This window comes from Mustela nigripes, chromosome 17, assembly GCF_022355385.1.
Source record: "Mustela nigripes isolate SB6536 chromosome 17, MUSNIG.SB6536, whole genome shotgun sequence".
Lineage (NCBI taxonomy): Eukaryota > Metazoa > Chordata > Mammalia > Carnivora > Mustelidae > Mustela > Mustela nigripes.
This window is the reverse complement of record NC_081573.1, coordinates 7,471,416-7,486,830: the sequence shown is the minus strand read 5'-3', so window position 1 is coordinate 7,486,830 and position 15,415 is coordinate 7,471,416. Positions and strand designations below refer to the sequence as shown.

General features: G+C 48.0%; 1 protein-coding gene and 1 long non-coding RNA gene across 4 annotated transcripts; one reads left to right on the top strand and one right to left on the bottom strand.

Moving 5' to 3' along the window:
- The first annotated feature begins 1,492 nt into the window (after positions 1-1,492).
- On the top strand, positions 1,493-7,512 carry PNMA8C (PNMA family member 8C). 3 transcript variants are annotated; one of them, XM_059382399.1, is made up of 2 exons: positions 1,493-3,216; positions 7,494-7,512. In XM_059382399.1, exon 1 carries the CDS (start codon positions 2,601-2,603, stop codon positions 3,213-3,215), a length of 615 nt encoding a protein of 204 aa, XP_059238382.1. In that variant the 5' UTR covers positions 1,493-2,600; the 3' UTR covers position 3,216; positions 7,494-7,512. The 3 variants fall into 3 exon arrangements, with proteins under 3 accessions (XP_059238382.1, XP_059238381.1, XP_059238380.1); XM_059382398.1 differs by lacking the exon at positions 7,494-7,512 and adding an exon at positions 4,592-6,197; XM_059382397.1 differs by lacking the exon at positions 7,494-7,512 and adding an exon at positions 4,207-6,197.
- LOC132005361 (uncharacterized) lies at positions 6,848-14,638 on the bottom strand. The gene is made up of 3 exons (XR_009400780.1): positions 14,214-14,638; positions 7,560-7,695; positions 6,848-6,934 (listed from the first exon to the last, which is right to left on the bottom strand). It is a non-coding gene; the product is annotated as an uncharacterized LOC132005361 (long non-coding RNA).
- Positions 14,639-15,415: the final 777 nt, after the last annotated feature.

The following is a 15,415-nucleotide window of genomic DNA, read 5'->3' as shown; positions in this document are numbered from 1 at the left end:
TTTTTTAAGTGAAAAGACTTGAAAAAGTAAAAAATAAAAAACCGAAAGACTTTAACAGACTTCACAAAATATCCAAATGGCCAACTTGCCCTGAAAAAGAATCCTCAATGTCATGGCCAATAGGAACTTCCATATTAAAAACACAAGATTATAGTCAGGAGACAATACAAAGAGATACACAGCCGAATTGTCAACGTGGAAAATTCTGGCAATAGCTAGGGTCAGTGAGGACTGACCTGAGGTCGCGTGAAGGAACTGGAACTCTCAAGCGCGACCAGGGGAGGATAAAATGATAACGACTTCTTCGAGAAACTCGTTGTATCTGCTACAACTTAGCACCTGGCCAGGTTTATAACGAACAGATACGGACGTATATGTCAGCGAGAAACACAGACAACATAATATGTGATTCTATTTATGTAAAATAAAAACTAGAAAAAATGCATCTGTGCCGTTGAAAGTCAGGAATGCGGCTACCCTTGACAGGATAGAGTGACTTGGAGAGAGCAGAGGACACCCTTCCGGGGATGCTGATGGTGTTTGTTTATCGGATTTGGGTGCTGGTTACACGACGTGTTCAGTTTACAGATTTTCCCTTATAACTTGTTCACTTCTCATAATACGTGTTGTATTTCACTTTAGAAATGAAAAAAAGTGGGGGGCACCTGGTTGGCTCAGTGGGTTAAAGCCTCTGCCTTCGGCTCAGATCATGATCCAAAGGTCCTGCGATCGAGCCCAGCATCGGGCTCTCTGCTCAGCAGCGAACCTGCTTCCTCCTCTCTCTCTCTGCCTACTTGTGACACCTCTCTCTCTCTCTCTGTCAAATAAATAAAAAATATCTTAAAAAAAAAAGAAAAGAAAAGAAAAAGAAAGTTGCGGAGGGATAGGTTTCAGGCATGGATGGATCCCAGAAGGGTGTGATGACCTCAGGACAATGGCTTGGTTCCTCTGTGATTGATTGTCTCAGCTCTGCTTTCCTATGGAGGTGGAATTCACCCTCAGAATGCTTTCTCGCGTGGTTTCAAGATGACCTCTTGCAGCTCCCGTATTTATTCTTTCACATCTGGGAGGAAAGAGTATATTCCTCCTAATTTAGCCTCAAATATCCGGAGCTTCTTTCTAATTGGTCTGAGATCAGGTATCCACCCTTCACCAATCTCTGAGCAGGGAGATGAAATACACTGATTGGCTTAGACCTGGGTTACCTAGGTGACCATTTCTGAACCAATCACTGTGATGGGGGGTGGGATTATGCTGATTAGTTCTGGCCATTCTTTGACCCACTCTGAAGCTGGGAGTTCGGAGGATGTCGATCCAAATTTAACTTGATGGCTTTTATTACTGGGGCAGGGAGGGGATAAAAGGACATTGTGAAGGTGATCACATGCGCAGATTATTTTTTTTCTTTTTAAAAAATATATTTGAAAAAAAAAACACAGACTTACAGGAAAGTTGCAAGTACAGTACAAAGAACTCTTTTCCCTCCTGAAACATTTTCCAAGAAAATTGTCAGCATGGTGCCCTGAATGCTGTTGGGTGTGTCCTACAAACAAGGACATTCCAAGGTAAAGAGACTCTTGTTCCCTTTGGTTCATAAGTTTTATGTCAGACAACGTAGAGCCCACATTCTTCCACAGACTCATGGATTTTTATTTTATCAAGAAGTTTATGATCTCAGTTTTAACCCTGAGGCTCAAACTGTCCCAGATTTGGCCAGTGGGAGCCCTTCAAGCTGGCTCTCTGTCCTTCCACCTGTTCTCATTATTCTTTGAGCATTTCCTTACTCTCTGTCCGCCCCCCTCACACCCCCGCCCAAAGATGCTCCAGGCTCTACTTGTATCTCCTCTGTCCCCTCTCCCCTGGAATCAGCCATTTTCTCAAAGGAGAAGGGAGGGTGCTTTTGAAGGCAGGTGGCTGACCCCTCACCTCTGAGTGACCCCCTGGACTCGGATTTCAATGCGGCTGGCCCCGGCCAATGGCAGAGGCGATGCTCCAGCGGTTGCCATGGAGACTTCTGGCCGCAGAGCAGCGGAAGGAGGCGGTGACGTCACTGCTGGAGCAAGTGCAGCGGCCACATCCTTGTCTTCTCCGGGGCCACAGGGCACTGAGGGCAACCCCAGGGCCAGCCGCGAGTGACCAGCCACCCTGCTTTCTGAGCCCCCATCCACGACACCCCGGTAGCAGCAGCCCCAGGGAGACAGACCCGCCATCCCAGATTTGCTGAGGCTGCCAGGACGGGTGAGACCTCTGGAGACCATCACCAAGAAAGGGGAAGTGCATCTTTATACCCTCCTTGGTGCAGCCTTGCCCAGATTCGGGACCCAAGAGCCTGCTGGCAGACGCCACCTCTGTTTCACTGTGCGTAAGTCCCTGGGAATTCCCAAGAGCCTTCTCGGGGGAGGTTACAGAGAGCTGGACACCGCAGCCCTGTGGGCTGAGCCAGGGGCATCCTCTGCTAGAGGGATAAATCGGGCCCTTGAGGCCTCCCTCTTACTGAGCCTTTGGGAAGGGATCGTGGCATCCTGGATAATTTCGTGCATTCCCGAGGCAGCTCCAGTGTGCACAAGCAGGCATACTGCTGCCTCCGGGAGCTGGGCAAGATGCTCTTCGGGGTCAAGGACATCGCTCTGTTGGAGCATGGGTGCAAGGCGCTCGAGGTGGACAGTTACAAGTCCCTGATGATCCTGGGAATACCGGAAGACTGCAACCATGAGGAGTTTGAAGAGATCATACGGGTCCCTCTGAAGCCTCTGGGCAAGTTCGAAGTGGCCGGGAAGGCCTTTCTGGAAGAAGACAGATCCAAGGCAGCCATCATCAGGCTGGAGGAAGACATCAATTATGCCGTGATCCCCAGGGAGTTCAAGGGCAAGGGCGGCATGTGGAGAGTGGTCTACATGCCCCGGAAACAGGACATTGAATTCCTGACCAAGTTGAACCTTTTCCTGCAAAGTGAGGGCAGGACGGTGGAGGACATGGCCCGGGTCCTGAGGCAGGAGCTATGCCCAACAGTGCCGGGCCCCCGAGAGCTTCCTGCCAGAAAGAGCCAGGCACCTGGGCCCGGGGAGAAGCTGGGGGCTGGGGCCCCGGCGGGCACTGACGGGGCGCCAGCTCTGGACTCCGTGGAGAAGCAGAGTAAGGCTGGAGATGACAAGAGAGGCAAGCGAAAACACAAGAAAACCCGTCGACGGCACCCTGCATCTGACAAGAAGCTGTGAGGTGAGGCAGGGAGGGTGAGAGGGGCCCTCTGAGTGGGTGTGGGTGATGAGGGGAAGGGGCAGAGGTAGGCTTTGAATTGGTCTGGGAAGTGGATTGAGTGTGGAGAATGTGGGGGAGGTGGGGAGTAGGACTCCAGTGTGTGGGCCACTGTGAATGAGCATGGGCATCATCTGCGTGATCGTGGGCAACATCTGACTAGTGTGAGTAAGGGGGGCATTTGGATCTGAGTTAACTTGTGGGGTACATCTGAGTGATGGGGGTAATGCCTGGTTGAGCATGGGCCATTCATTCATTCATTCATTCACTCTATGGCTATCTATCACACACATCCTGTCCCCCAGGTGCTTCTAGGAGCTGGGAGAAGGAAGCAAATCCAACACAGATCCCTGCCTTCATGGCACTCGTAGAGACTGGGGAACATGTGAGTTACTGGGGCACCTCTGAGTGGGCATAGGGACTGTTTGAGTAGATGTGGGTAATATCTGATTGGGCATGGATCACTAAGTCATTCAACAAACATTTTCTGAGTGCCCACAGTGTACCAGGCATGGTTTCAGGCACTGGGCAAACTGCAGGGTTCAAACAGACCCAAATTTCGCCCTCGTGGCACTCGGATTAATATCTGAGCAGGTGCGAGGAACATCTGAGTTACCCGAGTACATAAGGGAGCACGGTCCCATTTGCATGTGTGGGCAGCATCTGAGTATGAACGTAATATATGAGTTAGAGCGAGTAGCATTGAGTAGTTGTGGGCTACGTGTAGCTGTGGGGGCAACACCTGAGTGTGTGTGTGAGCATTATCTGAGTGGGTGAGGGTAACTTTTGAGTGACCACCAGCAAACAACGCTGAACAACCTGGAGACCCCCAAGGGACCAGCTGGGAGGTCGCAGTCCCACAGTCCTAGCCGAGCTCCGCATCATCTGGACTGTTGCCATGGAGACCGCAGGTTGTCGTGTTGTGTGTCCCCCCTTCACCCCCTGCATGAGCAGGTGTTTGCAGGAAACAGAAGAGGAGAAACAGGGTCCGTGACTCCAAGGATTTGGAGAAGGTCTCTTGGCAGAGTTGAGGAAAAGCCAAGCCAGAGGACCACGTCGGGGAGATCCCTGCTCTGGAGAAAAGCCACTATCTCCTCTCCGCAACCCCCTGAGTCCTGCTGTCAGGGACAGCCCCTCTGGTTGAGTATGTGTTGCCAGGAAGAGACACAGACCCTTCTAGCTTTGGACCCTGCTGGAGATCCTGCCATTGCAAAGTCTAGACCCGTTTTTTGTTTTTTTGGATTTTGTTTTTGTTTTTGTTTTGTTTTGTTTTTTTGTCTTTTAAAAGCATGGACCTTGAAGGTAACTCTCATCCAGAGTGGACCACCCTGTTTTGCAGAAACTATGCCTGACCAAGTGAGTTGCCTGCTGGCCACACCTGAGGAGCCCAGCGCTCTGTATTTGACTGTCAAAAGCTGTCGCTGTCCTGTACACACTTGGTCTCCTTTACAAGGGATGGTCACACATGGGACTCTTCTGCTCCGATTGGCCCCAGGGGTTAAGATATGGGTCTCCCCAAATTCCATTCCAGAAGCTCCAACTTAGGCACAGGGGCCACCCCACTCTAAAGAACAAAAGGCAAGACTTTCAGGAAATGGTCCAAAAGGAGGTAAATAATTAGGAGGTCACCCTCAAGAGTTACCCATTAACAACATTAACTTGGAGTCCCCCATGATGGTGAAGAACAACAAAAACAAACAAACAAAAAAAGAATTGGTAAAATCCAAACATCCATAGGTAGATAGAGCTCTTATTCAGGGACATCCAGTCTGCGAATTTGCAAACTTCCACTAGTTCAGGGATTTGCAAAGGTTTGGGCTGAATTTCTTTGGTTTAAAAAAAAAAATGTAATTTACATGCATGCCACTCTGATTCTCACCTACCAAAGTGTGATAATGGAGACCCCCCCCCCCAACATATTACTGTGGTGGGCATCAGTCACGTCTGTGAATTCCAGCATCCAACTCCTGTTCTTATTTCTGTGAGGCTACCCCCTGAGCTCCCACACCGAACAGAGCCTATGCACCCCCCCAACCTTGGCAGCCAAGGTGCAGGCAAGAAACCCACACTCAGGCAGTCATAAATCCCTTTTAGGTCATTGCATTCCCAGCAAGCATCAAGACAGAAGGAATTTTTAGAGTTCACAGGCAATGACACCCTAAAAATCTGGAAGACTCTGATTTCTGTAATCTCCCTCAGCTGGCTCTGAATCATCAGCCTCACCATCCTTTTCTTTTGTGCAGTGGTCGGGATGAAGCTTTTCCTGCCATCCCTGCATATATATTTACTGTTCTTGCAAGTGCATCTGTGGTCATAGTGCTCTATTGACCTTTCTCTCCCTTGTAAGTTTCCAGCCGGGCAACCTCACTCGCAGTGTATTATGTTACTGTGTTCGCTGTTTCCTCAGAGTCTGGGCTTGAATAAGACCTCAGGCACATTAGCTTGTTGCATGCCATTCTCCCATGAAGGCACAGTCATTGTATCATAACAAGGGACAGTGTGACATTCCTTATTGTCTATTGCAGCATAGAGACTGAATTTGTGCATATTGTGGGTTTGGGGTGTTTCCCGCACAACATCCATATGTGTGATACACAACATGAGTGTGATTCAGTGTTCATTGTTGCCCCTAAAACCCAATCTCCTACCCCTTCTCGAGGTTTTCTGGAAGTTTCCTGACATAGCAACATAGCAACAAGCAGTTGTGTCAATTGGCTACCATTTGAAGCCAGTTATCTGTATGAGTCAAGACCTGGCTGGCACACAGCAAATCCTAAGTGGAAATTCCCAGATAAATTGGATGTGCAGGCTAGGAGACGCCCACAGTTGGCCTGGTGAAGCCCCATTTCTCAAGACAGGGTTCCACTCAAACTCTTCACTGTTCTTTGTGGTTGACGCTCTATTGTACAAATAGGAACTTGCAAAATAAATGTATGTGAATGAAATCACAGTATGCTTTTTGATATGTTGGGGGAATCCACACTAGATCTAATCTGGAAAAATAATCTAGGAGTGCCTGGGTAGCTCAGGCTGTTAAACATCTGGTTCATGATTTCACCTCAAGTCATAATCTCAGGGTCACAGGATCAAGCCCCATACTGGACTCTGTGCTCAGTGGGGAGTCTGCTAGAGATTCTATCTCTCCTCCTCTGCAACTTCCCTCACTCGTACATGCTCTCTTTCTCTCAAATTAATAAATCTTTTTTTTAAAAAGGGGAAAATAATCTATGTGGTAAAAAACAAAGAAAGAAAGAAACAAACATTGTAAAAACTGCTTCCATGGTTGCCTGAAGTTTTCTAGGGCTGTATTATTGTTTTAAGGGGTAGCATCAGATCTCATGGCCAATAAAATACAAAACACACTGGGATCTTCTATCCCAGTGGGTCCCAGTGACTGATGGAGATGGCGAAATTGTTTATCTGGAATAAAATAATAAATAACAGCTCTTCTGTGCTCCAAGCACTGTGCACAATCTTTTGTACTCATTAATTTGTGGAATCTTCCCAACCGCCAAGGTTTGGCACTGTGGGTCCACAACACCTTATCCAAAACCTCCAGGTCAGATGCACTTCAGAATTCAGAGTTTGGGGGGCACTTGGCTGGCTCAGTTGGAAGAGCATGTGACTCTTGATCTTAGGGTTGTGTGTTCGAGCCCCACATTGGGTGTAGGGAATACTTAAACTTAAAAAAAAAAAAAAAGAATTCAGGAAGTTTGGGATCTCAGGAAACTGGTACAGTAACTATATCTTATAACGCGTAATTCACCCCATGGACAGGTTTGGGTAATTCCCATAATCAAGCCCATTAGTATTCTGTAGGGAAATATAGTATATTGACATGAAAGGAAATAAATTCAGACTATAAAGAGCCTCATATTAGTCTAGATCTTGCCTCTAAATTTTTTTCCCTCACTTTTCTGGAGAGATGGGGTGATGCAAAGCTTTCTGAGTTAGTTGAATTTCATTAAAGATTAGCGATTATGAGACGTACTACCACTATGATCTTCATTTCACTCTATGGATAAGGAAAAGGAAGCTCAGAAAGGTTAAGTGGCCTGCCTAAAACCACACAGGAAAGCTCAAGAAGGACCGCAGTCCAGGGCTATCTGAGGACAGTCTGCGTTCCTCCAACAGTCCTCGGTGAGGACCAGGGATTCTGAAGGAGGCTGGGAACCGCTGAGAGGCCAACCTATATGTGATTCCCATAGGGCTGACGCTGGTGTTTCTCCCTGGGTTCCCAGATTGCCTCTCTGTGCTTCTCTACCCTGCTCCGCACCCCGGGAGGCCACGTCCGTGCACTGCATTACCGAAGCGCCTTTGCCAGATGACTTCCGGTCTGGATCAGCAGGAATCAGAGGGCGGGAGGAGAGAGAGGTCCGGGTATTTCTCCTCTGCGCTTGGGCTGCTGGGCTCCCTCTGCTTTCTGGCGACTGCTGGATCCCTCTACAATGACAAATCGGTCTGTTTAGTCACTCCTCTACTGACTCCATCCCCCTTCAGAAGAAAGTTCAACATCTGTAGAGCCCATCAAACCCTGCCTGCCTCAGCACCCCATCTCACGACACTCTAGCCATCCCAAGACATGCTCCTCTCCACCCCAGAACTTTTGTCCCTGTTGTTGCCTCTGCCTGGGATGCTCTTGCATGACTCCCCCTGATTCTTACCCCTTGGGTCTCTTTTTCTAGGAAGTCTTCCGTGCCACCACAGGATGAATTATCCCCTCCCCCTTTTATCTCCTTATAGCTCCCCTGTATTTTTCTGGCTTGGTATGTCTCTCAATGGTGATTAATTTATTTGTAGAGATCTTTGTTTAATGCCACTCCTCCTTGTAAGACTATGAGCTCCCAGGAAGCAGAGCTGGGTCTGTCTCATAGTATCCCTGCAGCCCAACACTGTGCCCGGCACACAGTAGGTACTCCAAAAATTCACATACATGTGTGATTGTTTTAAGGTAGGTTTTATTTTTATTTAGGGATGGTAAGGCCAAGAGATCAGGGGATGACTGTCATTGAAAAGAGAGTTTGTTATATTCACAGAGCCCAAGAAAATGGAACATGTTACACCATGGGGTGCCACAGGAGAAAACCATCTGCCATTGGTTAGGAGGGAGGAGAGAGGGAACCCTAGGCAAAAGCTTTTATTATGGTTTCTGCAGGAAGTAATGAGTGAGGCAAGGTAAGCAGACTTATGATTGGTTAGTTTGAATAATTTCAGGGGTGCCTGGGTGGCTCAATTGGTTAAGCATCTGCCTTCAGTTCAGATCATGTTTCCAGGGTCCTGGGATGGAGGCCCACTTCTGGCTCCCCGCTCAGCAGGGAGCCTGTTTCTCCCTCTCCCTCTGCTGCTCCCCCTACTTGTACCCTCTCTCTGTGTGTGTAAAATAAATGAATAATTTCAGCAGATGCTGGGGTTTAGGGGCTGTCCCTAGTTGTCTGGGACCTGGCCCTGGGATGCATAGGGCAGGTGGATGGTGCCAGAATGTGAGGGCTGGAGGTGTGGGCTCTGGACTGGTTGGTTTGCATTTGAAGAACATGTTCAAGGGCAGGCAGTGTTTACTTTCTCTTGGAATTGCCTGAACCTGGGAGGGGCAGTCCCTCAAAGGTCAGCCAGGCTACAGATACCCATGCATCAGAATATGGAAAATAAAAGACTCGGTCATTACAGTAATAAACAGAATACAGATGAATATCTATGACATGAACACGGGAACTGAATCTGAAACTCCTCTAATTGACTTGCTCACTAGGCAACCTGCCAAATAAAGCAGCAGAGGCCTCTGTCTGGTGTATGGAGGTTTGGAGGTGAAGAATAGTGTTGGACGTGTGGCCTGGGTTCGAATTCTGACTCCTCCACTTCCCCAAAGCACAATGAGCCTGGGAGAGCCATTGAGCCTGTGTCTCCTTGCTGATTTGTAAAACGGGAATAGCAGTAACCTATTTCACCAGCTGTGGGGAGGAGTATCCCCATTCTGACATATGAATGATGTGGCACAATGGCTAAGAGGAAGGTAGACATTAAGCGTTGGCCACTGGGGTCCTGGGTCCAGCTGACTGTGTTTTTCATGGACAAAGAGCATGTTAGCCTGGTTTTAGATCTCACATTCCTGAACTAAATGTGGGCCCAGCTTCCTCAGAAGACAGTATGTTCTCTGTGTTCTGACAAAAGGCTGTCTTGGAACCTGGGCAAAGGGTGAGTATCCCCCTTGGGAGACAGCATCCAAGCTGGGCCTGAGTATCAACAGGGTACACGATGGAGAGAGCGCCCAAGGACTCAGAGCTTTGCCGACAGACCTGGGTTCAAGTCTTAACTCTGCTACCAGCTGGTGGTGTGCTCTCAGGGAGGTGACTCCACCTTTCTGGCCTGTTTCCCCATCTGTAAAGCTGGACTAACACATCCCATGCCACAGTTTTATTGCAGCAAAGTCAGGGTATACCGTGCATTATAAATATGAGCTCTGGAGGGGCACCCGGGTGGCTCAGTTTGTTAAGCGCATGACTTCAGCTCAGGTCATGATCTCAGGGCCCTTTGATCAAGATCCCCCACACCCTGCATTGGCACTGGGCTTCCGGCTCAGCAGGAAGTTGGCTTCTCCCTCTTCCTCTGCCCCTCCTCCCCACTTGTGCGCACGCAGGCGCTCTCTTTTTCTCTCTCAAATAAATAAAATCTTTATTTATTTGACAGAGAGAGACACAGCAAGAGAGGAGCACATGCAGGGGGAGGTGGGAAAGGGAGAAGTCTTCGTGCAGAGCAGGGAGCCTGATGCGGGCCCCATCCCAGGACCACAGGATCATGACTTGAGCCCAAGGTAAATGCCTAATGCCTAAGTCATCCAGGTGCCCCTCAAATAATAAAATCTTTATCTTTTTTTTAAAGATTTTATTTATTTGACAGAGATTACAAGTAGAGTAGAGAGAGTAGAGAGAGAGAGAGGAGGAAGCAGGCTCCCTGCCTAGCAGAGAGCCCGATGTGGGACTAGATCCCAGGACCCTGAGATCATGACCTGGAGCTGAAGGCAGAGGCTTAACCCACTGAGCCACCCAGGCAGCCCCTAAATAAAATCTTTTAAAATATTATCTAGGGTATTATTCATAAGCACCCCATCGTGGAACAACCCAGATCTCTACCAACAGGTGAAGAGAGAAACTATGGTAGATTCACACTCACAGACCGTCACAAAGCAACAAAAAGAATGAACTACGGATGCGCACAGCCACATAGGCAAGTCTCGAAATCCTTACCTCAAGGGCAAGAAGCCAAACAGGACACATACTCAGTGATTCTTTTTCTAGAAAACTCCAAAGCAGCATCCTCTAAGGGACAGAAAGCAGATCCATAGCTGGGGGTAGGTAAGCAGAGGGGATGGCCACAAAGGGCACAAGGGAACTTTGGGGGGTGATATAAGCCTTCTCTGTCTTGATTGTGGTGATGATGATGTTAAAGCTTATAAGACGAGGAGTGCCTGGGTGGCTCAGCCACTTGAAGCATCCGACCCTTGGTTTTGGCTCATGTCATGACCTCAGGGTGATGAGATCGAGCCCTGTGTCAGACTTGCACTGGGCCTAGAAGCTGCTTAAGATTCTCTCCCTCCTTCTGTTCCTCCCCACTGTGCATGCTCTCTCTCTCTCTCTCTCAAATCAATCAATCGATCAATCAAACTTACCACATGGGACATTAAGAAGAGTACATTGTATAAGACGTAAATTATACTTCCAATAGAAATGATTTTTTTTTTTTTTAATGAAAACAAGAGTGGGGTGGTTGGGAGGTGGGCTGCCTGGGGGAATTACTTCATTTCCATGCCTCAATCCCCTCACCTGTGAAATGGGTTGATATTAGCAGGGATTGCTGAGGACAGTCACGAATACATAAAAAGAGGCATCTTTATGGGAAAATTAGGTATATAATGCCAAAGGTTTCATAGACTCCTGAAAACAGAGACATCTAATCTCTGGATCACCCTGGGGTGAGGCTGGGCAGTGGAGAGAAGTTCTGCAGGCAGGGGCTGTGGACCCTTGAAAACCCTTCTAAGGTTCTCATCACCCATACCTGAGCCTGGGGGATCAGGAGACAGCACAGTAATTTGTTTTGCAGATAATGATTCTTGCGAGACAAGGTGACCGGCTAAAACTTAGATGTTTTAATTTGGAACTTTCCTCATTGGAGTCCAGGGGGATTAGCAGCCACACTTGGCAGGGGGCGGGGGGTGTCTAGATTTGTTCCCTGTGCCTGCTGTCGCAACTCACTAGAAACTAAGCAACTCAGAACAGCAGCACTTTATTCCCTCGAGGCTAGAAGTCAGAAATCAAGAGGCTGGCAAGGCTGAGCTCCCTCTGAAGGCTCTAAGGGAGGCCCCTTGCCTCTTCCAGCCTCTGATGGCTCCTGGTGCCCTCTGGCTCATGGCCACATCACCCCAGTCTCTGCCTCAGTGGGCACACTGCCTCCTCTGACTCTTCATGGCTTCTCCTCTGTGTCTGTGTATATCTCTCTCTGCTTCTCTCTTCTGAGGACATTCCTGCTGTCCTGCCAAGATAATCTAGGGCATCCTCATCCCCAAACCCTTCATTACACCTGTAAAGATCCTTTCCCATATAAAGTAATACTTTCAAATTCCAGAGATTTGAACCTGAAATCTGGGGGGAACCACTATCCAAACTCTTACAAGATCTCTGAGAATCTGAGATTCCCACCCCTCCCCCGCTTTAAGGGTCCCTCTATGCTGCTAAAAAGTAGAGAAACCCTAATTCCCAGTCTGGCTGGTTTGCAGGCGCTGTGTGGTATTTCCAGCTGGCCACATTCCTCCCTTACCTCTGCCCAGCCCTACCAACCATCACCTCCGTCAGAGTCACTCAAGGAGATTATTTTTGTAATGCTGTACCCCCGCCCCCGCCCCACCACGTCCTAAGATGTTCTGATCCGGTAGGTTGGACTCGGGAAATTGTGATTTCTAGAACTCTCGCCGTGATTCTGATATACAACCAGATTTGCGCCTCACTGCTTTAGAGAAATGTGACACATGAATGAATGAATGAATGAACAAACAATTTTTCAAATATACAATTATTCTGTTGACTTTCCTTCCAGACTCACCAAAAAGCCCCAGATTTTGCGTTGAAGAGGTGGGAGGCAGGGGTGTCCTGACTATGAGGCCAGTTCTGGAGGCCGGCGTCTGCCTTAAGGTCTGGTCAGGAACCCGAAATCCTGGGATTGAGCCCTGCATCAGGCTCCCTGCTCAGCAGGATCCTGCTTCTCCCTCTCCCTCTGCCTGCCGCTCTGCCTACTTGTGCTCTCTCTCTGTGTCAAATAAATAAATAAAATCTTAAACAAACAAACAAACAAACAAGCAAACAAACCAAAGGTCACCTGGGAGAGAAGTGTTCAGAGAAAGCTCACCAACTGGCTCCCCATCTCCAGGCCACCATAGGCAATTGGGAAGATAAAGGAGGCCTGAGTGATTCAAAGCTTGTTTTGGCCTCATTTTTTCTCATCTGGAAAATGGGAATACTTGCTTAAGAAGGGTCGTGAGGAGTGGGGCACTTGGGTGGCTCAGTCAGTTAAGCATCAGACTCTTGCTTTCTGCTCAGGTCATGATCTCAGGGTCATAATCTCAAGGTCATGAAATTGAGCACCCCAAGCTCAGCCAAGAGTCTGCTGGAGATTCTCCATCCCTCTGCCCTTCCCTGCATGCTCTCTCTCTCTCTCCAACTCTCAAATAAATAAATAAATCTTAAAAGAAAAAGAGAGAGAGAGAGAGAGAGGTTGTAAGGAGTAAAAGAAAAATTGCACAGGGACAGGGAGAAGGTAGGAGCTTGATCAAAGTGAATTTCTTTTTACTTTTTAATTTTTTATTAACATATAATGTATTATTTATTAACAAAGTGAATTATTATCAGGATTATCATGCTCTCTGCTTTTGGGCATACCCAAAGAAGGGTGGAAATTGTCACGATAAAAGGAAACCAACACTGATTTGCCTGCACAGATGCGGAAAGGACTTCAAGACTAGCCATTCAGTGTAAAAAGCGAAATTTACAGTAATAGATCTAGTGCAATCCTGGTTCATTCACTCAACAACTATTTTGAGCACCTACCCACACCGTTCTAGGTTCTGAGAATTGGGCAGTGACCAAACCAGACAGATGTCCCTCCCCTCATGGGGCCAGTATTTGAATAGTAAGACAACAAACAAACAAAAAGTAAATAAATAAATAAGAAAATACTAGGAAGTTGTAAGCACCATGATAAAAATGTGAAAAATCCCCTGGGGTAAATTCTAAAATTATACATGTAAGCTTTTTTTTTTTTTTTTCCCCTGCAAAAACACAGAATGTATTTCCCTGTGGTTACTTCGCGGGAAAAGGCTGGAGGCTGGGAGAGAGACTTGTTTTTCACTTTATACCTTTCTGGAACTTCATTTTCTTAACTGGTGTGAGTCACTTTTAGTATTTTTTACTTGTTTTTTATTTTATTTATTTATTTGACAGAGAGAGCTCAGTGGGGAGCGGCAGGCAGGCAGAGGGAGAGGGAGAAGCAGGCTCCCCGCTGAGCCAGGAGCCCAAGGTGGGGCTGGAGGCCAAGACTCTGGAATCTGGACCCAGGCCACCCAGACGCCCCTTTAGTATTATTTTTTAAAGTGACAAGCAAGTGTAGCTGGGTAGAGCGATCCGGGCCACGTTTTGCTTTCTTCCCCCACTCTTTTTGGATTTTTCATCTCTTTTAAACACGTATAAAAATGGGAACCGTGATTATCATTTGTTCTGGGGCGGCTGGAGAAGGCTTTCTGCTGCCAGGGATCTGAGTAATCTAAAACACTCAGAGCAGAACTGCTCAGGGGTTGGCAATTTTTGTAAGAATGTTGAACGTTTGAGGGTTTTCATTTCGAGGATAATCCTCCCCACCCCGCCGCACTCCCAGACACACACACACACACACACACCCCTTTCCCAGTTGCAGAACGCATGTACCTCATCTGCGAGGTCATTCCACTTGGAAGTCTCGAGTTTTTGGACTTGGATCCATAAACCAACTATTCCTCAAACGGGTAGCTTTTCCGGGAAGCTGAGTAGGGGATCAGGCCTAAAGTAGGGAAAAGGAGCCCAGAAGAGTGCGGCCGGCTCCCCACGCGGGACACTCCCCTCCCAGAGCGGACCCGCGCCAAAGCTTGCCTCTGCGTTGCCGTGGAGACCGCTGGGCGGCTGGAAACTCCGCACAAGGGAGGGGCGGGGCGGTTGGAGGCCAGGCGGGGGCTGAGCGCTTCGGCTGGGTTGGAGCCTTTGAGAAGGAGAAAATCCAGCAAAGCCTACCGACCGGGCTCTGCAAAGGCAAAAACAACCCTCCCGCTCCCTCCCTCTTTCTCTCCACATCTGCCTGGTTCTTTCAAGAGCTACATAAAATCCCAGGTCGTGAGTTAAATAAAATGATGTTTCTTTTTTATACCTTGTAGTAAAGTCATTGTTATTTTACAGGGTTTTTTTGCTGTTAAAATTTTTCTCTTTTAACGGTTGTATGTTTCATTATAATTGGTTTCCTTTGTAATCCGATGGATGTGGTTCTATGCACTGAAAAACTTTATCTTGAATAGGGCCCCATAACACTTAGAAAGGGTTAAGGATTCCTGAGATAGAGGACTCAGGAGAGGGTAGAGGCCACTCCTATTGTTGGGGTGCAGGGAACGGGGTGGGGTGTAGAATGACCACCCCAAAAAAGCATTTGGGCAGAGGGAAATTGCCAAGAGAAGGCAGAGCCATAACAACCTGGAGGTTGGGAAAAGCAAGTGCAAAGGCCCTGAGGTGGAAATGAGTGGGACCTCTAATAAACAGTGAAGAGGTGGGGGTGGCTGGAGCACAGTCAGTGAGAAGGAGAGAAAGAGAGAGGGAAATGGAGGAGGTATGCTAGGGCTTTGTGGCCCACGGTGAGGACTTGGATTTTACTCTGAGTAGGATGGAGGATTTTTAAAAGAGTAGACAGAGGGGTGCCTGGGTGGCTCAGTGGATTAAGCCGCTGCCTTCGGCTCAGGTCATGATCTCAGTGTCCTGGGATCGAGCCCCACATCGGGCTCTTTGCTCAGCGGGAGCCTGCTTCTCTCTCTCTCTCTCTCTGCCTGACTCTCCGCCTACTTGTGATCTCTCTCTCTGTCAAATAAATAAATAAAATCTTTATTAAAAAA